The sequence below is a fragment of the Battus philenor genome, unplaced genomic scaffold (genome assembly GCF_028537555.1).
Source record: "Battus philenor isolate CCGP_79_NKW_IND1 unplaced genomic scaffold, ilBatPhil1.0.hap1 SCAF_11, whole genome shotgun sequence".
Lineage (NCBI taxonomy): Eukaryota > Metazoa > Arthropoda > Insecta > Lepidoptera > Papilionidae > Battus > Battus philenor.
In genome coordinates this window covers 10,015,001-10,042,064 of record NW_027181673.1, presented here as the reverse complement: position 1 = coordinate 10,042,064, position 27,064 = coordinate 10,015,001, and the positions used below count along the sequence as shown (strand labels likewise).

Sequence of the window (27,064 nt, the reverse complement as noted above, 5' to 3'; positions counted from 1 at the left end):
AAAAGTTATCACAGTAACCGTAGTAAATACTGCCGAAGAGCGGCACAGATGTGCACGTAAAGAACATTTGGTGTCAATAAATCTATGAGAACGGTTTCAGAAATACCAAATAATGTAATGACAATACACCTATCCCCCGATTTACACGGTACTTGTTTTACACGTTTTCGTTTTTACATGGTTTTCCAAATAAGTTTTTTTTTCTTTTATCACCGATTTTATTATCATCTCTCATAATGTAAATATTTCTGCTTCAAACATCGAATCGGCACAAATAACTTCGAGTGATGAAAGTGAATTCGAACCTTCAATTCCGAAAAAATAAATGAGATATAAAAGAGTAATTTCAGAGAGTGATAAATGATAATAAAACACCTCAGGTTTTATTTTTTGTTCTTCTGTTTAATGTATTGCAATTAAATAAATAAAAACAGTGTTTCCGTAATATATTAAATATTTTAACTTGTCAATGCATTTTATTTTTATTTCTGTGTACACCTAAAAATATTGAAAAAAATCGGTTATGACTTGAAGATTTTTAATTTTCGATTTACATATTTTTCTCAGGCACGTATCTACCGTGTAAATCGGGGGATATGTATATAGTTAAATAAAGTGTTTCTTTTAAAATTTGGATAGTTTCATATTAAAATCAAAAAAAATTGTTGGCTTGAGTGAAGTGATCACTTTATACAGTGATGACTGAAAAATAGTGTAAAAGCTTTTTGGTGATATTTGAGCTATCGATTCGCCCTTATTGGAGCTCTAAATTAATAATCGGTTAACTTACATACAAAAATATTAAAGATATGTTAAGAAAGGTCCTACATATATTCACTGTATAAAAAGGTATTATTCTCTGTTCAAGGATCTCAAGTTAACACTTCTATTTTGGAGCATGACCTACATAATATACATAACTCAATTACGAGTAACCGGCGTGGATTCATGGTTTCAAAGTATATTTCGAATTTTATGTTCAAAGGATGTTCTTTTTCCTTCGCAATATTTTTCTTTATCATTATGTCTGCATTGTTATATACTGCACTCACATGAAGAGAGCATTTGTTTGAGGACATGCTTTTAATAAATAATAAAACGTGTAATGAACTTAAAGATTATAAATGTAAAAAAATGTATTAAAGTAGTACTTTTGCGCCACAACTTGATGCACGGTGAGATGTTGTGCAGCTTCTTCAACTCCACCCAATCTCGTTTCCTGTTCAGCTAACGATGGAAAAGTCCCATTTTCACTATTAGAACTTTCCTCATTTTTATCTATGAATAAAAAAACCGCCTATTATTACGGAGTTTATATTAAAAAAACATAATTACGGTCAGTTATCAATGTAATATTTTTGTCTCTAACTCTAATTCTGTATAATATTCCTGATAAAATAAGTGAAATACCGTACATAATTTTTATTTATTTTTTGTCAATTTTAACAATATAACACAGCAACAATTAATTATTACATTACAACAGTAAGTAAGCAAAAGGTGACTCATTGGTAGTCACAATGAAAGCGAAAATTTTGCCTTTCTTCGAGACGACCCGCCTGCTATAGTTTTATTTGAAAGCTGATTATACTGTGTAGTATTACAAGCTTACTTATAAATTGCCAGCTGGAATCAACAGCCCATGGTTGATCACCTTTTCCAGTTGGTGGTTTATTATTTATCCGTGGCGGCTCCACGGGACGCATTTTTGGTTTGCTTCTAAGCGATACAAGGTTATCCACTGAAGTTGATGTATTTGGAGACGAAGCTAGGAAGGAATAAATGATAAATTAAGTTTTTCTTCCAATTATTTGTCTAAGCAGACATAGTAAAAAAATGTTTTAGTGTAATATTAAATTTGCTAGCACAAAAAAAATATTTAATACTTACGTGATAGTTCTTCAATACTATGCATATCTCTGAGTGGATAGTAGGGGTGATTTTGATTCGGCGGTTCGGAATATCTTTGAGACAAACTCACACCTACTCTTAAGAGTTTCCTTCTTTGCACCGGCGGAAGAGCAGCCTGGAACACATTCAAATAGTCAAACATTTATTAAATGCTTAGTTTGATGATAATGCCGTTTTGGGAGGAATGCTATTGTTTGTATCAGATGTTTGCAGGACCGTACGTCGGACGTTATTGTAAGAGAAACGTGTGTCCATATCACGGTTTCTCTATGGAAATAAAGTGTCACATTGACACGTTAGTTAGGCCTGTGTACAATGAACGTCACGCTTTGCAACTGCTACGCATCCTCAGATTTGGTTTGTGTTTATTGTTAAAAAGTACATCACAATATACACGGAATTTAGTCAAAAAAAGAAACCAAAAAAAATCACACGGTTGCATTTAAAAATGCCTTAACTCTTTAATCATCATTTGAGCCGTAGGGCACATAGAGCAGAGCTGAACATAAGCCTCACGCGTAGATTTAAATCGGACCAGAAGAAGACTACATCCAGAACTTTCCGACAAAATTAGCGAGGTCGTCTTTTCACCTTGTGGTCTTTGGTCTGCACTTCAGGACCGTATGGCCCCAGCTGACATTAGTTCTGCTTACTGTGTGGCCTACAATTTCAACTTGCAAATACGGCTATGTCGATTATTTTTGTTAGGCTCCGGATCTCCGCATTCCTACCTCGATTGCGTATAGAAATTTCGAGCAGGACAAATTAATGAAAATCTAAAAACAACATATTAAAAACATACTCACTTCTTTCAGTGCATCAACAGGATCAGCGTAAAACGGACTACCGGCATTATCTTTCTCTGAATCTTCAGTAACCGGATCCTTTGTACAATCGTCTTCTAATTTGACAGTCTCCATACTCTCAGTTCTATAGTTCTCTCTGTTCCTAAGCGCTGCTTCGATTTCTTCAGTCAATTTCTTATTCATGTTTAATGCAATGTTAAGTTTATCGGGTCTCTTTGGTACAATCTCTCCTTTGCTGTTGGTGGTGGCTATAATTTCACATGAGCCGTTGTAGCTCTTCTTTAAGGAATTATCAGAGAGATGTTTCTTCTCGATTAGGCTCTCCGTTGAATTGATGAGGTGAACATTTTCTTTTTCTAATATTGATTGTGTACTTTTTGCGGCGTTCAATTTTGCTATAACAATATTAAAAAATATAAGCATTTTATAAGTAAATTATTAACAAATTAACCTTGCTTACTAATTTATAAATTGCTTTTACTTACGCAGTGTGTCAGGCAAAAGATCGGGCCGTTTACTTTTCATTAGACCATTGTTCATATTACTATCATTTTCAGATTTTAATGGTTTGAAAGTAGTACAATTGTTGCCTTCTGGTCCCCAAATATCTTCATAATCGCTCACTTTATCCATCAATGAGCTCCTATAGTACACGCCAGGTGACTCTAAGATATCTGACTCCTGAAATAAAAATATCTTATAAATATAACAACATATGATATTACGCATATAATATTATTATATATTTTACATGCAATTAGTGATTATAGTACATTACACACAATATATGTATATTATGATGCTTGATGGGTATGCACATGCTTTAATTTTTTTTTACTAATCGTAATATAATTTGTATAATATAATTGTTACATTATTATATTGCGTTAGCGTACTATGTGTCTAAAATACAAATAAGAATCTAGTATATAGCCACCCTACCTGATAGTGTCTGGACTCCTTTCGCAAGGAATGTTTACTCCTCCTTGATCTACCAGATGGCGTGGTACTCGTCGTGTTCGTGTTTGGAGACAGAACTTTATCTTTGTCCTTGCCTATTACAGGGGACATTATATTTTGATTTGAAGTGGGTGAAAATACGTTTTTGTTACAAATAGGCGAAGTTCTAGATATAGGTGAAAATACTTCACTCTTATTTGTCTGACTTGATGGAGAAAACACTCCACTTTTAGAAGAAATAGTATCATTAGATACCGGCGAATTAATTTGGCTTGTCGGTGAAAATATTCCACTTGTAACAGAGTTGCTTCCATTTGGAGACACCAATTGATTCGGTGCAAAACTGCTGGATTTTGTTAAAGAATTAACAATAGGATCGATTGAATCCGAGGTGTTGGTTTGGGATTGTGATTCTATTGGTGATCCGGGGTCGACAGTACTTTGCTCTACTATTTGCCTTTTAAAGCTGCCGTGTAAGCAAGATGTAACGGTTCTGACACACTCCCCTTCTGGTGACAGACGTTGCGTCATATTCTATACAGGAACAGGAATAAGTTTTATATAAGTGTACACCTTTATTAAATACAAGTAAATACTTTAGGTTAGATAACAAATATTCGAGCGATTGGCTGCATATGTAACTAAATACTTCATGCAAATTATACACACGCCATGCAGAATCATGTTTAGTGTTTCTTACCTGTGTATCACCATTAGATTCGGATAAGCTTTTGATTGCTTCCGCATTCATTGCAGCGTTACTATTATTGTTGGCGGGAAGCGTTAGTTGCGAACGGTCAATATGTGTTTCGTTTATGTGGTTGCTGTGAATGTGTATATTGTTAACATTAACTGTTACTGTCGTTGTCACAGTCATGTTTCCATTCTGCATAGATTTATTCATAGGACTAAATAAATGTGTCTCTGATTTTGGCGATAAAGACACCTTTGAAAAAGGTGGTTTTGCCCATCTCGGTGGAGGCGGTGGTGGGGTGGTTTTTACGCTTAAGGTTTGTGTAGGAGAATGTTGAGTGTTTGCTGTTGGAAATGTATGTGGCTGAGTGATATGAGCCTGAAAAGAGTTTAAGCAGTGATTAAAAATAAATTAGAAAACAACACCGAAAAGCTGCTAGAAATCGTGATATGCATTCACTTACAGTACTTGAAATGAGGTTAAGAGTGTTCGGTGGGGTCGGTCTGGGTGCACGAACAAAGGTTCCGCTTGGTTTCGTAGGAGGCGACGGAGCGGTTCTTCCTTTAAATGTGCTTAGACTTTGACTTTGACTCGGAGGGGATTCAGATGCATCGACTGGTGACATTTTTAATACTACGTTTTGTTCTCTATCTGGACTGAAGATATGTTCCCGCGAATTCGCTCCAGCGCCTGAAGTTATAAATTCAGCATTATTTTAATGAATATTCAATAATTGTTGAACACATTAACGCTTTAAATAATTTTTGTTTATCATAGACACTATGTAAAGTATTGCAGATTTTCGAAAAAACTTTTTCTAAAGAATTTGCTGGAAAAGACACGACTTGAAAAATATTAAATAAAGGGTAAATAAAATTACACTCACTAGCATTGAAACTGCTTAAACTAGATCCGGTGTCAGACGGTGTAACGGCCATAGGTATGACACCGTTAGCAAGCTGACATGGCGAAAGGACGTTCTGCGAACTGTTTTTGGGGTTAGCCATTGGATATCCCCAGAACTCTTGACCAAGCAAAGTGAGTGAACTGAGCTGGTGGCGACTCTTAGCTTCACGTAATGGCCTTGGCAACTGCAGCTGAACAGGCAACTCGTCGCTGTAATTTAAAGAACAGATTTTAGCCATTATCATTGGAAATTTCATTATAATTTAATTTATAACGATTCTTAGTTCTTAGCGAATCATAATATTAACTAGTTATAGGTAAAAATTATATATAGTCTTAGTAATAATTATTTCATTGACATTGTAGCAAGTTATTGACATTTCCATGAGGGTTTCAAAGATAGAGTGAATAACGCATACGTTTGGACGGGCTGTCCACAAAAGCGTAGCACGTGGGACTGTGGGCAGAATAAAAAATTGTGTTACCGGAGTTCCCCACTGTGTGTAGAATGCATCCACCGAGAGGATATTAGTGGATAAGAACCTCACATAACTATGTCCTCCCCAGGATATCTTTAACTTCTCGAAGAAAGTTTGATGGGTAAGAACCCTCGAAATTAAAAAAGGTCATTGACGTTTAATATAGAAGTTAAATAAAATGGCTTAGTTTTAGTATACGGTATTAAATGACAACTCTATAGCGGGAAAATGGATAATGGGTCAGACAGGGCGGTAGAACTGTTGCGCTGACGACGATATCCCTATCTCCTAGTGACCTAACAAATACAATGATTTTGAAAATCACTTGCGAAATAAAATTTTATATAATGGACTATTTGATAGTCTCTATATTTATAATACCCCGTAGCTGTATCAGTCATAACAAAATAACATGGTATTCATTTTTGCTTTGTTTCTTTGTACTATCATTGTTTGTTTCCAATTGTTATAAATAAAAGGAATAGAAAAGAGCGAAGTTATTATCTCCGCTTTTCGAGCTATTAAGTAATATTATAACAATACGGAAGCATCAAGAAAAGATATTAGTAATAAAGGAAAATCAAGACTTACCAACACTGCGAATAGTGTGCAATCAGGTCAGGAATATTGTCGAATCGATTGTGAGATGTCTCCAGGCCGATGCGCCCGCCCGATGCTTGGATGAGGTAATGTTCGATATATGGTCCTTTATCTGCAGGAAGGCGAACGCTGATCGCCATTGTATCTGGTTGACTTGATTGACGAACAACGAAATTCTGAAAAAAATAAATTAGTTCATCTAATTTACTTTAATAACAATCTTAGCATATTTAAATATGATCGTTTGTTAAATGTACTAACTTATACTTATATGTTATATTTGGCTTCGGTACAAAAGAATATTATCAATGACGAACGGAAATTCTGTTCGTTACCTAAAATCCTTACGTACTTGGTAAGGGCTTTAAAAGATGCTGAATGCAGGCCGTTTCCATTCGGTCTTATTGAAAATCTACGGCGGAGGACTACGCCCAGCAGTGGATGTTTTACGGCTCAAATTATGACGATGATGAAGATAAATATCAAGACTTATATTTGATACCATGTTATATATTTCCTTGAAACGTGTTATTAATGAAAGATTTTGTAAATATCAATCATACATAATGACACTTACCCCTTCCTCCTTTCCCTGCAGTAAATGAAATGCGCCTGCTCTCTGTATCCCGGGTAAGAACCAAACGGGGTGCGTCCTTATCAGACGCTCGAGCAAACCAATGTCGCATGGCGGTTGCTCCTCCGATCCTGATCCTGAGGAACCGACCGAGGAGCAATCTCCTCTGGCACCCTCGCCGTCTGATGACAAGCTCTCTCGACTCTGAAATGGATACAATTAAAAATATTAAAAATTTAAATCACAATAAGTAAATGTTAAAACACTTAAGATTATGTTTAATTTATAGAAGCATTTACATTACAAATACATTTGTCAATACTCTTAGCAAACTATACATAGATGTTTTCTTACTCCTTGGTTACAGGTGTAAAAATGTATATTATAGTTATGTAAGCTATTTCCTTTTTTCTAGTGCATGGTAAACACGTCATCATTTCAGCTGTAAGACGTTGACCGTTAGATATAGGCAATCTTCATAGATATCCAATAGAACCGATAGGAATCAGCCTGCATTCAGCGTCTTCCTAGAACCTTGATAAGGTCGCGCGATCATCTAGTGGGTGATGTCATACGCTGCGATTGCTGCTTCATGGTCTTCGCCGAAAAACGTTTATCACCAGCGGTCATATGTTCTTACCCGTCGGGATATTCGTTCTAACAAATGTTTCAAAAAGGATTTTTAATATGCGTTAACAATCCAAAAAAGATGAGTAAAAACACTGTCTAAATAATTGGCGTAATAATAGGGGTTATTAATAAAACGACTTGTGTTTGTTTTCAATATTTTTTATCGCGATAAGGTTTCGTGAGGCGCACTTAAGCTACTTGTATTTTTTGTAGTAAGTTTATGTTGTTAGGCCGTTTGCAATTATATATTTACACTGGGTAGAAGAGCGCTGAAGATGCTAATCCTATTTCTTTTACCGTAACTAAACTCTACGACTACAGCTCGTCAAAGCTCAAGAGACCACTTCAGCAATGCAGTAACCGTGTATGGTAGTGTGATGCTACATAGGAATTTGAACCTCAAATATCATACTATAGAGCTACCAAAACCGCTGTACCACGCTTAAGGTATGCGCGCGACAAGATAGAAGTATTGGCCTAACTATCAACGTCATGCGGCGCTTATGCTCTTTTTTCCTCGCCTAGCTTTTCTAAGGCACGGTACAGCAATTTCGGAGAAACTATAGCAGAGGCGCCCTAAATAATCCACAATAAAGATTTATTCAATTTCAAGATTCTCTGTGTATTATTAATGCTGTTTATATATGATATTATAATAACATTTCATGGTATAAAGTCGATAATAATAACTGATATAATTTAAAATTTAATAAATCATTGGTTTAATACCTTAAGAAACGACGAAACATAAAATTTAGGCTTAATAGCATATGGCTCAAGCTATAAATAAGGTTTCCAATCGCCAAGTCCCGGGCAACTTGCCCACAAGGCTGGAGACAAGCCGATAGCGTCGGCAGGCAATTCAACGTGTACTCCAGGGAGCTCACTATATTTTCTTTTGATTAAATTTGTAACCGGTGCCAAGGCAGTATTACATTCTTACGTCGTTATTGGATCTGATTTTCAAACTACCGCTACGAAGTAGCAAAAGTTTTAACGGTAGTTGTTCACTTGAACTATGAATCTCTAACGGCAACCGCCGAGATAAGAATTTAATTATAATGTTATTGTTATAGCCGCCTCTGCGAGTTCTAATGATGAGATATTAAGCAAAGTTGAAATAACTTTTTCTTAACTTGAGTATCAAGATAGTATATATAGTTCTCTAGCTGTTAGATAAAGTTGTATTATACTCTAATCAATTATATTATATATACGAGTAGATTCTATTTGCAGTCAATAAAAATGACAGAAATTCGTTTAAAATTGCGCGTAAATTACTGAGCTGAATTATTGATTCACACAATTGTATAGCTCCAGTAAGACTGACTTGTGAAGCCTTAAATGAATAGGAAATTAAAATTCATAGTTTGAAAGCTGTATTGAAGCCGAATTTAACAGCCAAACTTCCATTTCTACAGAATATTAAAGATAATAGAAACAGCGAGCCGGGAAACTTTTTTAAAAGGCAGAAATATATTTTGCGACAAATTTCCATGACGTTCACTTCAAACAGAAGGAAAGCTCTTTGTTCACGGAGTTGGAAATATTATTACCCGATTTCCACGCAAAAAGGTTCGGCGGCGTTTGTTACAAAGGCAAAAACCAGGGGTTCTCAACCGCTGGTGAATGTCGATTATAGTTCGCAAAATATTTATAATAAAACAGTCGTTTTAGGCAGGATTTTGATCAGATAATGTTCATATGAGATTTATAACAGGATTCCATTACATTGAAAGGTACATATCAATGAACTAGGTTAAGATCATAATTTTACTTCACGATTAGGTTAATTCGTCTCATAACACAGGCTACTTCTTAACACTCGCTTACTATTTATTTTTTCTGGCCACAATATTTAGCTCGTGGTTGTTTAAGATTGAGTACGCCCTGTGACCGACGAAGTTGTAACATCCCCACGGGGTTAACAGCGCCGACTTCTAACAGAAACTAGAGGAAATTCTAGTTTACTTTGTTTTATGTTGCTAAATAATATAAAAAATAAAAGAAAAATTCATAACTTAGTGCCTTATATAACAAATATTTTACTTTTTGCTGTATATTATGCCTTCTGTACATGTACTAAGCATAGGTAACGATTTGTCAACTCAGTGATGTAGTTCTTTTATATTCTTTGCACATTTCATGATGAAAAACATGAATCTTCATGTGGCTTTTTTATTTAAAAGATGTATAAGTACCAATTTAAATACGTACTGAGTTATTGTATATGTAATTTGTCTTCTATTTTTCCCAAACATCCATGGATATAAAGGATAAAATCAATTCTTGTAATTGTGATAATTCTGATTTAAAAAAAAAATAAATGACTTATATTCAAAAACGCATACTTTCTCCCCTGAAAATCAAATGTGAAAAATTCGAAACGGTTTGTTGCTCTGATGGAGGCAAGCAAATACGCACATATTCTTTTCTAAATCTCATATGTACCCTCATTCTTCCTCGTTTATGTTGTATTACGTTCGTGATTATGTGAAGATATTTCTACCCTTTTGGTTACGTATTTTTGACCTTAAATGAGGGACCTATCATGATAAAGGGTAACGATATCCAACAAATATGTTAAGCTTGTTTTGAAATTTTCCTTATATTTTTTATGAATTTCGGGTAGCCCGCGGCGAAATGCAGTTATGAGAAAATATATATAAATATTTTGTATGAGAATATACATATCTTTTTAATATTCATAAATACGGAAAGCAATGTAGTTTTTTGTAATAATATTGATTGCTATCTATGAAATATCATCTATGTAATTCTATAACTACTGAATTCATACTTGTAAAGAGGGCTTTCCTTCTATAATAATTTTATTACTGTATAAGCTTTCAAAAAGTATAATGATTATGCGTCTTAAGTGGGTTTGAAAAAATTGTCTCTGTTGAGACTAAATGAAATTAATATAAAAAATACTCTACGAACAACGATAATATGCCAATTAATAGATGGTTAAAGAAACACCGAGTGGCATGACAACAAAAACAGTAATGAAAAATAAAACTTCTTAGTTTGTTGTTTATAATTTGCGGATTTCTGTTGCAAATTCGATATTATCATCTATTTACAACAATGTGCAGGCCAAATAACGTAAAGACTCGATAACCGCTATAAAATTCAGGAGTAGAAACCTAGGACCACCAAGCGCAACATCGAAAGACGCTAGCTGCAAACTGTGTCTAATCGGTCTTAGAGCAAACCTATAGGGGCGGCTTATGTCAAGCTACAGGCAAATTACGTCACAACTGGTTTTTTTTTTTGTTAGAGAAAAGTGTATTTTCCAAATCAATTGTGCTGAATGAAAACAAATTACGCTGTTAGTTCCAGATTTCTGTTGCAAATAAATGCTAACTCGAAAACATAAATTTTAAATACTTAACTGCACGGTAATAAATACCAGTATGTTTAATAAAGCACTAAATTTGCAGGTTACGTTTGTCCAGGCCAGAGAACAGTAGCCAGTAAATTGTGATAAAGCTCCCTGCAGTTAGTTAATACTCAGCGGTATTTAAATGCTACGAATTTGAATTGACTAGTTTATTAGATAGGGCTTTTGTTACAAATCGTGGCTTATATACTAAGCATATTAGGCCATTTCTGTTATTATTTAAACGAGAAAATATAGATTGTTTAATGTTGTTTTTAATACCATTTAATACATACACTGGTTTATTACAATAAGTAACAGGTTTTTTTTTAGTTTATCAATAATTTTTAAGACTAATGTTTATTGAAATATTAAGTTATAACCGTACGTTTTTACAGATGAAAAAAACGAAACTAGAAAAAACCAAACACCGGATATTTAAAACTTTAAATGGTTTTAACACCTTTTGCCAAAATAATATATAATTATTAACACACATATTAATTATAAGTAATATGTGTATATATGAGACATCTGAACCCTTAGTCGTCAATGTCATTACTTGTTTGTCCAAAACCTGAATTCTTTTTCGTTACAACGCAAATTAAATCATTTGCCAAATATCCGGTGTTTGGTTTTATATATATATATATATATATATATATATATATATCTAATTTGTCAGCTAAAAGCTAAAAAGCTTTTTTAATATTTTCGAATGTCCTATAGGAAGGAAGTCGTCACTTTGAATTGTGTTGCATTATTGTTCTTTTTTTTGTTTTGAAATACGACAGGCCAATAATTTCTGCCATTAATATTTAGGTTAATAATAAGTTAATAATAATTAATTTTAAAATGTGGTAACTTGAATTCCGAAAAAGCTCTTCCTTACTAAATAATCATTACGTTATTAAGTATTTCTGAAACCTGTGATTTTAGATAGATTTTAAAATAAGATACTTTAAATGAGCACAAATGAGCTATAATTTCACTTCTTTAAAGCTTTTACTCCAGTAGCCAATCACATTGTGTATGGCACGAAAAACTACTAAATAACTGATCCTCGTTTTATTTTAAACAAGTTTGGTACAAAAGCTGGCGTAACGTCTTCGTCGTGTGTTAGTAATGTCATTGTAGTCACCTACAATTTAATTCAATAGTACAAGCCAATTTATCATAAATAACAATTAAAACCTTGCAATTAATAAATTGAATTTCAATGTATCATAAATTTTAATATAATTTTTCCAGTCTATAAATATACTACATATCATTCTAATTTTAAAAAATACATTTGAGATGATAGGACATGAAAAGAATAAAGGACCTTTTTGTTAGCAATTTTGTAGAAAATCTCAAAGGATTTATTTTATGTGATTGTTGTTTTATACAGCGACTTGGTCCGTACAAAGGACACAATTGTGGATTAGAGTTTGAAGTCGACGCGGCTTTTCCGGTTACCTTATTTAAAATAAATGTTGCGTAAATTATGTAACCAGATCCATTCAGTACAACTTGTTTTATTATGAGAAATGTGGTTATATTTTAATATTCGTGGTGTTTATATATTTATTTCAAATATTGTAATTACGTGTCACAATATTAGTTACACGATAACTTAGCAATATCGTACATATCATAATAAACGCTGGACTATCTATAGTTTTCTTTTAGAATTTTTTGCCAAAAAAATAACAAATTAATTAAATACAATAATAATAAAAATAAAGAACTATATTTTTAAGTACGTGACAATATTTTTCTGTGTGTTAAAATAAAAAATAACCTCCGTTAAATAACAATTGCAACAGGTTTTATTAAATTGAATTTTAATGTTATTAATGTAAACTTTGTCTGCGAGTGTTGTATAGGCGTATGTCACTTATACATAATTACTAGAAAGTCTTGAGAACATCTTATTTGTCAGGTTAGATTTCTCTAATGACACGTAATTTATACCAACTGTAATTTCTGTGCGAAAGGAAAACCACCAGAAAATTAGCTAATTTAGATTGAGAACTTAACTCGTTACCAGTTTAAATTGTCGCTTTATTAATGAAGTTTCTAGAAAGCTTAATTGGGACAAACCGAGCATCTACTAAGTTTACTAGAATATAAATGAAGAAATATTACCAATGTACTTTAATGTTAAACGGTTAAACCAGTTTATTATGTAAATTTTATTTAAAACTTGTATTGGAAGTGTACAAAATTTCCAGACTTCGTTTACTACAAACTATCATGAAGATTATTGTGAAAACTGAGTTTTCGTCAATAATAATTTGTGTTTGCTGCAAACAATTTTGGACAAACTGCAAAGAAATCAAATGTTTTATATTTTATTTCTTTTTTATTAAATTTGTCAACAAAACCGTCACCATTGTCTTAATTTGCACGCCATTAATATTCGACAATGTACTGCTTTACACCCGGCAGCAAAACAACTATTTCATTTCGAACTTTAAGCTAAGTAAGATATTTGTATACTAAATCATACTAATCAAAATTATATATAGTAACATATAGTACGTGGTATGAATCGGTAGATTACAAATGATTTGTGCATGCGGGCTGCACCGCTCGTGGCACCGGCGGCATGTGCAGAGATAAATAAAAAAGCTCATCGGCGGTCGTCGTTATAGTCCCATAAATTAATGACCGGCGTTAAATAAACGAATTCATGGACTGTTTACCGAAATGGCTTCGGCCATTGCCAAATTTTACGTGTATATCAATACGTGCAAGTAATACTTTGCGACGAGATAAAGTATAGTAACTTTTATGTCTATATATTTAAGGATTCCGAACATAGACTGTTTAAAAATTACGCAAATTATAAGGACAGATTTAAATAGCGTACCCAATATGCCTACCAAAAATATCTTAAGGTAATTAAAGTATACATGCTGAATAATTATAAGTGTAAAAACTATTAAGGGGTGAATATACAGCTCTTTTTTAGCTAAAAGCTTTAAAGTTTTTACACCTATTTCCTATCACGTTATATAAAGTGATCACCCTGAAAGCTGTTATATTTTTGTATTTTTAGTACTGGAATGGGACAAGTTAATAATTTTTAATAGTACAAAGTGAACAGGGACAGATGGAATAAAATAAATAATATATAGTCATCCGAATTTCCAAAACGCTGTATGTTATTATAATATCATTACGTTATTGAGTATTTTTGTAACTATTGATTTTTGGATAGGTTGTATCACATAATAATCGACAGCAAACGGGCTATACAACCACCCCTACAAAGCTTTTGTAACTATAACTAATCATCCTGTATAAGTAAGTACATAGGTACCATATTTTTTCTTGCCGTGTCAAGGAATGTGAGTTTAAGTACTTAACTATAAATAAATATATAATGAAAGAGTATAAAATAAAAGAGTATAATTATACGAACGTCATAAAATTAATATTTACACGACTCTATTCTGGGAATCATTAACGAGGATCTGAGAAGTGACTCAACGACGTAAAATTCGTTGCAAAGTATAAGCAATGGATTGCAAAGGAAATGTTCTTTCTCCAGTGTTTTGAAAGGGAATAAATTATAAGTCAGACGTTGCGGTAGAGACGTGGAAATTAATTTTGGTGTAACAATGTCATAAATCATGCTTAAGTTGTTATGTTGGCACGGACATGTTAGCGCGTCTACGCTTTCAGTGAATTTGATTTATCTTAAACACTACACGATTTCGTCATATTCCTAATGAATATGCCTACATTTTGAGGATTAGCCCGTATTCATAACATTTTAACAGGTTGTTTTGTTCCATTATCTACATACTGTTTTAGTAAGAATAAATAAATAAAAAGAAGCCAATATGAGATTGTTTTTTTTTTCACAATCTGTACATTTGGTCAAGAGAAGTCTTTTCTAATTTTACAAACCTAAAAAATATTAAAATGATAATCTGCAGTTTATCTTTAAACAACTATTAAAATTTGAATAATGTATTACGCTAAAATTTTAATATAGAATTGTGTTGTAAATAATGGAAATCAAATTAAGCGTCATAAAAGACAATGTCTCGGCATCAGACCGACGTATTGTAAATTAAAAGCTTTTCATATAAACGATTCAACTGTAGCGCGGAAAAGCGGGAAATTAATTTCTCTATCAGTAACAATTATAAACGTTACATTGCGGTAATGAATCAAATGCAACAATGGCCGCCACAGCCCGTCCCCGCGAAAGGTGTTAAATTTGCGAGCCACAATAGCTACTAGATCGTTGTGAACCTAAATTGCACCTTTACGAAATATGGACCGCGATTTATGCGGAAAGTTGTCTGCAATTAGTTTTATACAGTGCTAAATGTTGTAAATTGGTTTAGGTCGCTTTATGACTCCCACAAAGGGACAAGGACATATTCGTAACGTTAAAAGTTGGACAATGACATTCCAGGAACGTGGTGTATTAAATTTTAAATGAATACTGGAGACATTTTCATAATTCGTTTATATAAACCTGTACATATATTTATATATATCACTGACATTAAAAATAAAACTATCGAACATACTTTTATAGATTCGTTGTCACGTCTCGTTTTCGATATAAAATTGTGAATTGCTACTTTAGCTTTGTGGAAACTCCCTATTTGAGCATTTACATTATTTTTTCTGTGTGTTCTGAGCATTATGATGGCACATAAAAAGCGTAATCACTAACGTAAATGTCCGTGACGTTCAATAATTAAATTTTAACTGTTTTAATCAAGCAAAAGGCTCATAGATGTTAGATCAATTTATTTAAAGTGAACTGTGACGAGGCTTTGTAGTATCGAAAGTTATTGACATGTAACAATCCAATAAGAGAAAAAACGCCTTTCAGGGAGATAACTTCATTAAATGCCTTATAAATAAACAACGGTAATTTTCGTTTTCTGTTTCTTAAATTTTAAAAATGTTTTTACTATTTTCCTCGCTATTTCTCCATGAGGCCTTGCTTTATCGAATACATGAAAATTAATGGCGGAACTTGCGATTATACATCTATTGTACATTGTCATATTTTACCATTAATTTTAATTTATATAGATATAATCACAATTGTTTTATCGATATTTTAATGGATAAGTAAATTACTCTGATAACAAGCTCATGTTATCTCAGTTAACTTGTAATTTATTATGTCGTGATTGTCAAAATCTTTATGATAGTGGATGTCTAATTATATTATAGTTTAGAAAGCCTTTTTAACGTTTATTAGCATTATTAATACTATTATATGAACTAGTATAATTATGGCTAGGGCTGTGAATGCATACAATAGGCAAACATATTTAAATTCGTACAATGTTTTTTTTTTTAAATTATGTAAACGTATATTTAAGGTTGTGCTACTTGTATGTTTATTGAAAATATAGAAATAGAAAAAAATATACGATACCTAAATATAAAAGTCAAAATTAAAGCACCAAAAAAAGAAATACAAAATACGCCCCCTTAACGTTCAGTCTACGAAAATAATTACGACTTCATTCTAATCAACGAAAACGCACCTTTACGCGTATCCCCTAGTCTGAGAATTCGCAATCTCTTAAGTACCAGCTGCGCTAGCGTTGGAGCTCATAAAAATATACAACGCTTGTCGTTCAGTGTCGCATAACAGTTGACTTTAGTCGACTTCGGAACTGCGTGCTAAGTACCTCACGTGTTCGTGCTCCGCTAATGGGAGCAACGCTTTACTGTCGGATGAGCGACACCTGCGTCTTGCTCCTCGAATAGAACAGGGATGTTCGAACTGGGTTAATGGTCGCCTCTCTATTCAAAGTTCGACGTTCTTCTGTTTAGACAGTGCAGCAAAACGTGTTGCTCGCCCTAAAGTTATTTTTATGTATCAAAGTAAAAATTGATTACTCCTGCAGAGGTGCCGAACTTGTAGTATTGCGTTAAAAATGATATTCGCTTATAATAACCCTTTTTATTCATTATACATATATATTGTGTTCTCATCACACTAGTAATTTGAGGAATGCCAAAAGGTCAAATTTCATATTAACTACAACCCAAATGAGTTTCACTAAAATAAACATACTTAGTTCGATTTTTTGTCACCACTTCCAGGAAAAATCTCAATGTAATAAAACAAAATAATGTAAGATAAAATAATAGTTATTTTGTTTGATAGATGATGTTTTAGATGTTTTAAGAAAATAAACTATGATTTTAAAAAGAACTAGACTTTGTTATTAAATGCATATATTTACTTAAAACACAAATATTACAAGTATTCACCATGCGACAAATATATTGGTAGCTACTCAAGTCGCAGCGAAATAATTTCAAATCAAAGTTTACAAGTTATAAAAACCATCTCAAAGGGAACACGGTGCAAAAAACGTCCAAAACGGCATATAAAAAACAGAGTACGAAAGATACAGTTATTATTACATTGCAAACCCGACCCTTTAGTTTCTTCAAGTTCAATCAAAGAGAGCAAACAGCGTTTGCGGTCCAGGCGACGGGAGGGTCGGGCGGTTTGCGCGAGTACAGATGACTCACGCGGGGAGACCCGCAATCGATAAATCGTCGGACCCGTCGCGACTTCTCGGTTGCGTCGCGTGCTTGCAGTTGGTTTCTATCAGTTAATTGATTTTCTATTGGACTTTTCAATCAATTAACTGAAATGTCACGTATTTTTACATAACTGTGCAAATTGGTAAATAAATGATAGAGATTTTTAAAATAAAAATAAACGTATGTTGTTATTTCTTGAATACTATTACACTATCATATATGTGTAATGTATAAAAAAACATCATAATGTGATGATTTTATGACAAAGCCTATATCCCGGCCTGCTTCGCTAGTATAATTAACACCCTCGCAACCCCTTGCGTGGAATTGGAATTTCGTAAAATTCTTGTTATCCGAACTCTAATTAGCGAAAGAAATATTCTTAGTAAATTTTAAGCCTCTAAGCCTTATGGTTCCAGAGATATTGACAGATATCTTTAGAACATACACGGAAATCTTAAAAATGACGTAATATAAGAAATTGTATATGAAAATAAATTGTTAAATAACTTTTATCAGATTAATATCTGTACATCTTAATATGATATACCATAAACATGTTATAAATATTATTATTGCTTTCATGCCATACTTATAACTTCGATATGTTATTACAATAGCACAAAAACCCAGTGAACTGAATGCTGTAATCAAAGGCGTAACATTACGTTAATGAGTGTTCCGAGTCCGGCCAGGGACAATACTTTGCGAGTATTTGCAAGGGTCCTCGCGCCCGCTGGGTATTGACTTGACATGTGACTTATGTGATTATCACTGCCCCTGAACTCCAATTTTTGTTGAAACACTAATTGTTTTTGTAAGCCCCATTACAAAATCCAATTAGTGTTCCAACAAAAATTGGTGTTAGAGGATTTATGTAGATAAGCATTAGCCTAAGATTAAAAATTAAAAACAAGATATACAAACGATATCTTGTTCTAAAGACTCATCACATTTTGATAAAATAGGTCGTCAAACCAAAATATTTAGAAATGAATTGTATGACCATCTCCATTATTAACATTATACTACTATAAAAAAAGATATGTTAGAAACTTACCTTAAATGATAAATAACGTTTTTGAACAATTATCGCAAAAATAAAATATTTTTAAGTGCACTTTATTATTATATTAAGTACATGCCTAAATATTTTTCAACACGGGCTCTATGGTTCTGGAATGCGTTACCGATAACTATAAGACGTGTGAAATCACTACCAAAATGGAAAATGATTAGGAGATATTTTTCTGACAATTTATTTTTCATTTATTTACAATCATTTTTTTTTCTCTCTGGCAAGTGCGAACTTCAGGTTGTATTTACCATTACATATTTTATTGTATTTAATATTAGTGCGTATGAATAAACGTATGTATGAGTAAGCCTATTAGTCTTTTTGAGTACAGTATATATTTATCATATTCTAAACTATATGATAATATTTACTCTTCCACTATCCTCTACTTTTGTGCTTCTTCTATTACGTATTATGGTTGTCTGTTAGAAAAGCCTCGACTTATGAAACCACCTGTACATATTTTTTATGTTATTTTAACTCGATATTTTTTATGATAGTATGTACACATATATAAAGAGTATTAAAATAGAAATAAAATAAAAAATTGTATTCTTAAAGAGCCTTTAAACGCAAAATGTGTGCGTCGAGAATGCTACAGTAAAGAAAGACCAAAACGTGGTAATGAATTGTCGTCCAATTAAATTGGTAAAAAGACAAATAGGAGTCAACGAATTTATAGTTGCGTGTTAAAGAATGCAATGCGTTGCAATGGACGCAAATTATGTACGGGTGGCGCTTGGTATTTTAATTGCATCGATTAAAATACGCCATTGGAGGGCGTTAGGGCGAAGACGGAAGTGCTGGGATAGACCGATAATCGTCTCATGCCGGCTGAAACTTCTGAATGCTTTGTTGTTTTGTTTTTGAGATAGTACTATAAAAGTGAAATGGGGGTGATGACTTCTATTTTTATTTTTTCGCTGCCCGTATACACGAGCCGAGTCGTAAAATGTGTCCTGTGCACAACGTGTGTACTACATTGTACACACATAGCGACGTCTGACGATGTTTAATAACAGCTGAAGGAAATAAATTGATTCATGTTAAATAATATTCTTAAATCATATTTAATATCTGTTCGGCTTCTAAGCATTAGATTAAGTAATTTATGTAAATTATTCACAAAATATATATAAGGTAGATAACAAAAAAGTTATAGCAATACCGAAATTATCATAGCTATATTACACACTTATCTACGAAGTGATATAATTTAAACGTAGGTAATGTAACAGTTACTACTATAGCAGTGCAATTTGTACATAATAAGTATTTAATATATTATACAATGCTTTATAACCATCATTAAAACAAAATACATAACGTTAATCATTTCTTCAAGAATTCATTTTAATGTTATTTTCAGAACAAAACGATATAAAACAGACTTAGTTGTCGTGAGACGACGTACTCGCCACAAAAATAGTCCAAACAACATTACCAGTCACAAAACACAGTTTACGACGAGATGATGGCGTTCATTCAAGGGTTAATTGCCAGCTCGACGATGCGTGAAGAATATTAATAGATGTTAATCTCACATGTACTTAGTAGAATTTGTAAATGTACGTGCCCAGATTTTGTTAATTACTAAATTATTAATAATAAAACCTTCGAATTATTTGTTTATTCATACATCTATCTACAGAAGATCATTTACCACTTGCGTGTGACGTCTTGGGTACATCATGCGAAAAATGCGGGAAGACCCCATTCAAATTGAAGCTACGTTGGTTCCAAACGTATTCTTATATATATTATATTGTATTTGTGGATGTAAATGCTGTTAGTCCAGAGGCTAATGCAGTTTTATCGGAACTGAGTTCTAAAAGTACAAACGAAAAACCTACAACAAACTAAGACGAGTTCTTTTTGTGGTCACTGTTATTATTATATAATTAATATAGTACTTTATCAATTCATTCTCTAGCTCTATTATCACTTAAATCCTTCTCGATATAATAGGATTTATTTACAAGTATTTTCAATGAAATTTCTAAATTTGTTTTTTTAATTTAAATTCATACGTGGGAGTGTATCGTAGTACCAACACAAAGTTGCCCACAATTTTTCGTACTATTTAACTAGATTAAAACCTTAAATATAGGACCGATAAAAGTTAACCAAACGTTCATTTTTGTTAAATACTGACTGCTAATAGTGGAAAAGATTCAGTAGTTGGCTATAATGGCAGTTTAATATTGGTATATTTCGGGTACTAGGTAAAGGACACGATCGTTCGTGGAATTTAGGGTCGGAGAGAAACTTTTCACGCCATGCCCTAATCATTAACCTCTGAATCTTTTCTATTCTATAGATAAAAAGGTGTAAAAGCTTTAGAGGAGTGAATGTATAGCTTATTTCCTTTGACAAACCTTTAAAGCTTTGGTTATTGGTGTACTTTTTCCATTCACTTCTGGCAGTACAAAATCTGCAGGAACAGATAGTAAACAATGATTAATTTTAATATGCAGTAATCTGAATTTTGAAAACGCTTTTTTACTTTACAATTATAACCCCTGGTTGCGTTATTTTTAACTATCATGAAACCTTCATGAGTAATATAAATATTTGTTCTAAGTACTGTGTAATGTAGATTAATGAAACTTAACACAGTAAAATTGTAACGTAAAAGTGTTCAGAGGAATGTTAACAGTTAACTTATTATGGCTTTTTTGCACAAAATAGCTTTTAGGAGACTATTGGCACTAAGGAATAAAAGCATAGTCCCCGGTGTTTTCCCCAAGTGTACCGTCAACCAACAATGGACAAAAAGGGTTCGGTATGTACTCGAGTGTACAAGCAACACCCGCAATTGACTGCGAGGTATTACACCTCAAGTACCCTCTCGTCACCGTCCATAAGTGCATTGTGAGTGCAGCTGACGCATTTTGTATGCCTACAAACCCGTCCCTTCTGCTGTTTGGAAAAAAACAAAAGAAAACACGATTTTTGCAACCAGATTAACTTTAAAATATGTCAAAAAAGCCAGATCAGAATCGTCTCCTATATACTGGTTCCAAACTGGCAAAGATATCGCTTTCGCTTAAAGCAAGCAATTTATTTATGGTCCAATGTTAAAGTAAATGTCGTTAACATTAACACTTTTCTATGCACTAGTACCTTTGATAAAAGAAAAATAGACGTTAGTTATTAAGGTAAAACAGGGAGGAACAGAAGCCATAAATTTATAGGTTCAGGTCGTTTTAAAATAAAATATCGTAGAAACGGAATTTATTCAGCTTGTTTTAAAAACATCGTGTAAATGCAGGCTCAAATAAAGTAAAAAGGGAACTAAAACACAGTAGTCTGCGTAACTTACCAGGTACGGCACGGTTCATTAGTCGTCCGGGATCAAGTTCTCTTCATGAATGGAACTTTTAAACTTCCTCGTAGAAATGCAAAGAATCTCTTGACGTCTCGTTTGAAAGCTTATGTCACACTTTTTGCGCAAACTTTTTATTTTAGAATCTCTAGCGTACGATTCTATTTTTTTAATGTACTAAGTATGATTTTTATATTTTATGACAATAAGATAAGTCTGATATAATAATAAAGTTACATATGTTATAAGTTTCATAATAAATAGGTGACAAAAATGTAAGTTTAAATGTTTAAATATAAAATAACACTTGCCCCACAAGAGTATGAATTGTACGGATCGGATGTATCGGATTTACGGTAGTGAAACTTAGTCTCTCACTTTGGGCTAAATTGGTAAACTTACAGTCGCAACGACCCTTAGAGAGGACTAAGCTTGAGATTTTAAAAAAAAACCTGATAGTAGTATATTACTGGTTAAAGTTTCCTCTCACCTGACTAAGACTGTCACCCAAACTGCCGTCAGCGTCAACCGCTTTAAACAGTTGACTTGCGTCTTTGATTTCGCGTCTTGGCTTTCTGTCCTGTGCTTCTCTCATAGCTTGGCTCTGGAGTCTTTCGAAAAAGTCTCGAGGTTTCATCGGAGGCGGTTCGTCATCGGGTGGCGGTGGTGGCGGAGGCGGCAGTCTGGTTCGCGGCGAGCTACGTAGCAGTGAACGCTCATCATCTTCCGTAGAACGCTCATCATGATCGGAGTCGGAACTACGACTGTCGCGGCGCCTTATACCTTGAAGATGTGGTTCGAGGAAGGTTGCATTCCTGAAACAAATACATAATCTATATATATAAGTGATTTCCGCTTATGTACAGATTTATTGTGATATCTCGGGAACCTATAAGTTTAGAAAATGAAAATTTGTCAGAAATGTTGCTTCAACCGTGTAAAGGTCAGCTAAAACCAGCTTTTGCAGATATAACATCTTATAAACTGTATCCCCTCGCAAGAGTTGCGGTGGCGTTCATTAAAAATGCATTTTCCGAACTATAGGCTATGTGTATGAAACTTGTGCAGAGTATTATATATTGGCTTATTAATATTTCCATAGAATGGATTTAACGAAATTATACCCATACAGTTCGGAACACGCAAAGGAAGCTGGGTTTTGCTAGTTTAATATAAATTTATCACTATTTTTTAGCAGTAAATTGATGCTTTTTTCTTATTTAATCTTTAAGGCACATGAACAACGTGAACACAAACATATACAAAAACATTGCAGCAAATCATAAAATTGGCGCATTCTTTGTTGGCAGATGTGCCATATCTTCATTTAAATTAGAAAACAAAATAAGATATAAAAGCAAATTGTAGTAAATAAACAACGCGGACTATGTAACAGCTAGTTCTTTTCTGAATGAAGTGGTCCAGTCACCCCTTTTAAGTTTTTACACTTATTCCTAATCACTTGTAAAGATTTAATATTATATGATAACGTATAATATTCATCTGCCGTACAAATCATACAGTTTCGTGTAGTAATGCAGCAATTCTGATGTCAAAAAAAATAGTAATTTAGCCTTTGGTTCTGACATGTAATTTTAAGTTGTTGTTCAAGGTTTTGTCTTTTTTTAAAGTTATTTTATATTTTCACTGAGATACAGTGGCTTCTATTGAATTTATTCTCTTTTTATGACATCAACATTGTTATATATTATTAGAGCAGAAGTTAAGAATGAACGAACTAGGGGATATAAAAGTTTCATTAGTATTCATAGTGATTGAATCACCATTAAATATAATTCGTAATTTTAAAATATATATAAAAAGAGCTAATTTTTAAAAAGTCGCAAAAGATGTATAACATAAAACATCTATTTCTACAATAATATTGAGACGTAATACATGTGAAGCCAAATAATTAATTTTGTCAGATGCTGTATAGCCTACAGTTGGTCACAAATTTTCTTTATAAATTTACTATAGGACCAGTAATAAACGGTCTGTATCCAGCGTCTTTAACAAGGTCGTCTCTCCACCTTGTGGATGGACTTCCTAACTGCGCTTAGCGGTCCGTGATCTCCACTAAAAAAACTTAAGGCTCCCGCAGTAAAGATAATATATCAAATTTTGTAAACAATATATGGATTGTACAAATAACGATTTCATTTCCCTGAAGCTATAAACGCATGCGTGTCAAACAATTGATTAATTTGCATAATTAAATGCATTGACAGACGTTCATTGTCGGATACACAATAATAGTAATAATGCAGTTTCAGACAGTTAACGGTACCTAATATGAAATCGATGGGTGTACATCTACCGCGCAGTCCGGTGCACATGGGTACGTACGACTGACCAGACTAAAGGGACATTAACTAAGATTTATTTCCTGAACATGGCGGGCGTCGCGTATTAATTAAAAACCTCTACACGAGGGTTCGCGAACGCAAGTGCGTTGGATCTTTTATAATGATTCCTTAATTTATTATCAATAATGTTTGCGTTGTTACCATTATTATACTGTATTGTGGTAGATATTTGAGTTTAAGCTGTGTTATAGTTGGTTTTTTTTGCTCTATTATAAAATTACGTTAGTGTTGTCAAACCAACTATGTTATGGAATATCTGCTACTGGAATTTACTTTTAATTTGTGAAATAAATAATTTTGTTTAAATGGATGATTAAAACATATTCTTAAAAACCGCTGCTCTCTCTCTTACATTTTATCGATAATGTCTGAGCATTAAATAATAAAATGAGCAGTTTAAAGTTTTAATAATAATGCAGAACGTTTTTATTAAATATTTTTCAAAACAGCATAACATTTACTTAGCATGCAAAATGTCACTAAATACATTTTAAATTTAGAGCTAATGGTCTAACAGTTTGATTTGTTTAAGAATATACTCTATCAAGTATTTGTTTAGTCTATTTCAAGATATGGATTGATCTAAATATTTAGCCTGGATATTTTTTTTTTCGTTTTAGTAATTATAAATAAATAGTCTTTTACTAATAACACATTTAATTAATCACATTATATTATAATCGATTAAGGATGGTAGTATGTATATTACATACACGAAGTCAATGAATTTAAAATGAAGGCGGCATATTTGTGTTCGAATTAATCGGGTCTCATTTGTTTAGGATCAAAAAACCGACCCAACGATTTTGTCCGGCGTTGACGTGGAGGTGACACTCAATTTGTTACGATGCCCTCACAATCTCTGATATTTCATGGTTAATACTAACGAGAATATCGTGTGTCGGTCGCTCGGGACCATGTTTATCATCGAAGGGTTAAGTTATTATGCAAACACCACAGCGTGTATTAAAGCTGCGGACTAAATTGTTTATTCTGGCTTACTATCGGTTATTGCGGATTTATCTCTTTTGGTTTGCCGAATATCAATCAAAACTAATCAATATTTGTGATTATAAATAGTACAATATTTCGTTTTCTTTTACAACACAATGTTACATACGCATCCATGTAATGTCAAGAAATTATCTTGTAATAAATTTACGAAATTTATTAAGCAAATACGTGGAAAAAATCCTTTATAATCTTATAATCATAAATGATTAATACAACTTTTATAGTGTGAAGGATAATAGTTTGCGAATGAATTGTACTACTTACTGTATTAAGAATATTAATTAAAAATAATTGCTAAAACGAAACTGTCCGAGTTTTACGTGAGCTCTCCTCAGATCAAGGCGCGTTTGGAATCCACATAGCATTTGAGGAATGACTTGTCGGATAGTTCAATCTGATTCTAGTTTATATCACGACGTACACAGGTAGTGACTTTAAATGATCCAATGTAGATAATAATATTACTATCTACAATCCGAATAAATGAATACTGCTAATTGAAGAGACAATAAATATCTTGACATCTTATATTAAAGGGAATATTACTCAAGTGTTATATTTTTTTAACGTATGATATCATCCGTTTCGAGTGCTTTGTCACGGGTGACACTGAGGTAAAAGTAATACACTAGTATTGCTATATACTATGCTATATGCTAGATAGACTCTTCACTAAATACTCGCAGCTTTTATATTATAAAAGTATGCTGAATTGGTTTAAGTAACAATATTTATTCATTTTATTATTTTGTAGCTGAGATGATGACATTTTGTATATATATAATGTTTATTATTTATCACCAGTATGTATATTATATATTTATTAGTACGAGCATGAGAAGTGTAGCACAAAAACAAAACCTTCAAACTGATAACTAATTTATAAAGTTTAAAATAGCGTGTATTTGACTGTATATTTTAAGATAATGTATGTATATCTAAATGATATTTGTTGTCGCTAAATAAATAAATAAATAAACAGATTTGTACAAAGAGCCTCACGTACGTGTTGTGGCCTAGCTATCTGCCAAACGAGTAACATGTCTAGTCTAATGAATCAAACAACAAGTGCTGTTACGGAGCGACCTCTGGCGACGGACCGCCGCCATCACGCAGCCGCTCGTTACGCCGCCGGTTGATGGCCACCATTATTAATAACGCTATAACTCCACGTCAACTTTGTCGCAGGTGTACCGATAGACAGACTAATTACTTTTTCATGGGACAACACATACGAGAGCTACGCATGTGTGTACTTTACAAGCGGCCGCTGAAAATCATTTTGTAAGCGCTACTGCACTATAAAATAATAAATGAGAAACAGCTAAAATAGATTATATGATGCATTTTATCTATGTAAACAAGGAGTTAGGAATATTATTAAAATTAAGTAAAATTAAAACTCAACTATATTTTTGTAGAACGATCATCATCATTATTTCAGCCATAAGACGTCTTCTTCCTTAACAAAAGTGCCTGTCCACCTTGTAGGTGGACGTTCTACGCTATGCCTGCCCATCTGTGGTCTCATCTCTAAAACTTTAAGGCCCCAGCCAATTCATTGGGCTATGTCGATATTTTTCATATATTCTATTCATTATATACTTATTTATTTTTTAAGTATGTATTCTAACGTTATTTACTCTTTGTCATTATATTAGAATCATCACAAACAGAAATGTTTAATATATTGTTTATCTTAAATAACTTACGATTCATTTACTGCGTAAAAATCTCCTCGTTTCTGATCGATGGATGGTAAAAATTATAATAATTATAACAGAAAAGAT

General features: G+C 33.0%; 1 protein-coding gene across 8 annotated transcripts in view; it reads right to left on the bottom strand.

Moving 5' to 3' along the window:
- The window catches only part of spri (sprint), a 229,174-nt gene that overhangs the window by 18,892 nt on the left and 183,218 nt on the right, over positions 1-27,064 (bottom strand). For 5 of the 8 annotated variants that reach the window (XM_068772003.1, XM_068771973.1, XM_068771988.1 and 2 more), the window contains 12 exons: positions 22,382-22,706; positions 6,934-7,134; positions 6,348-6,532; positions 5,258-5,487; positions 4,835-5,061; positions 4,378-4,749; positions 3,660-4,211; positions 3,203-3,398; positions 2,718-3,112; positions 1,891-2,026; positions 1,613-1,768; positions 1,152-1,278 (listed from right to left, as the gene is read on the bottom strand). In XM_068772003.1, the coding sequence (XP_068628104.1) occupies positions 1,152-1,278; positions 1,613-1,768; positions 1,891-2,026; positions 2,718-3,112; positions 3,203-3,398; positions 3,660-4,211; positions 4,378-4,749; positions 4,835-5,061; positions 5,258-5,487; positions 6,348-6,532; positions 6,934-7,134; positions 22,382-22,706 (3,102 nt within the window). The remainder of the gene's footprint in view (positions 1-1,151; positions 1,279-1,612; positions 1,769-1,890; positions 2,027-2,717; positions 3,113-3,202; positions 3,399-3,659; positions 4,212-4,377; positions 4,750-4,834; positions 5,062-5,257; positions 5,488-6,347; positions 6,533-6,933; positions 7,135-22,381; positions 22,707-27,064) is intronic. The other 3 variants (XM_068771995.1, XM_068772015.1, XM_068772010.1) reach the window with 3 other exon arrangements.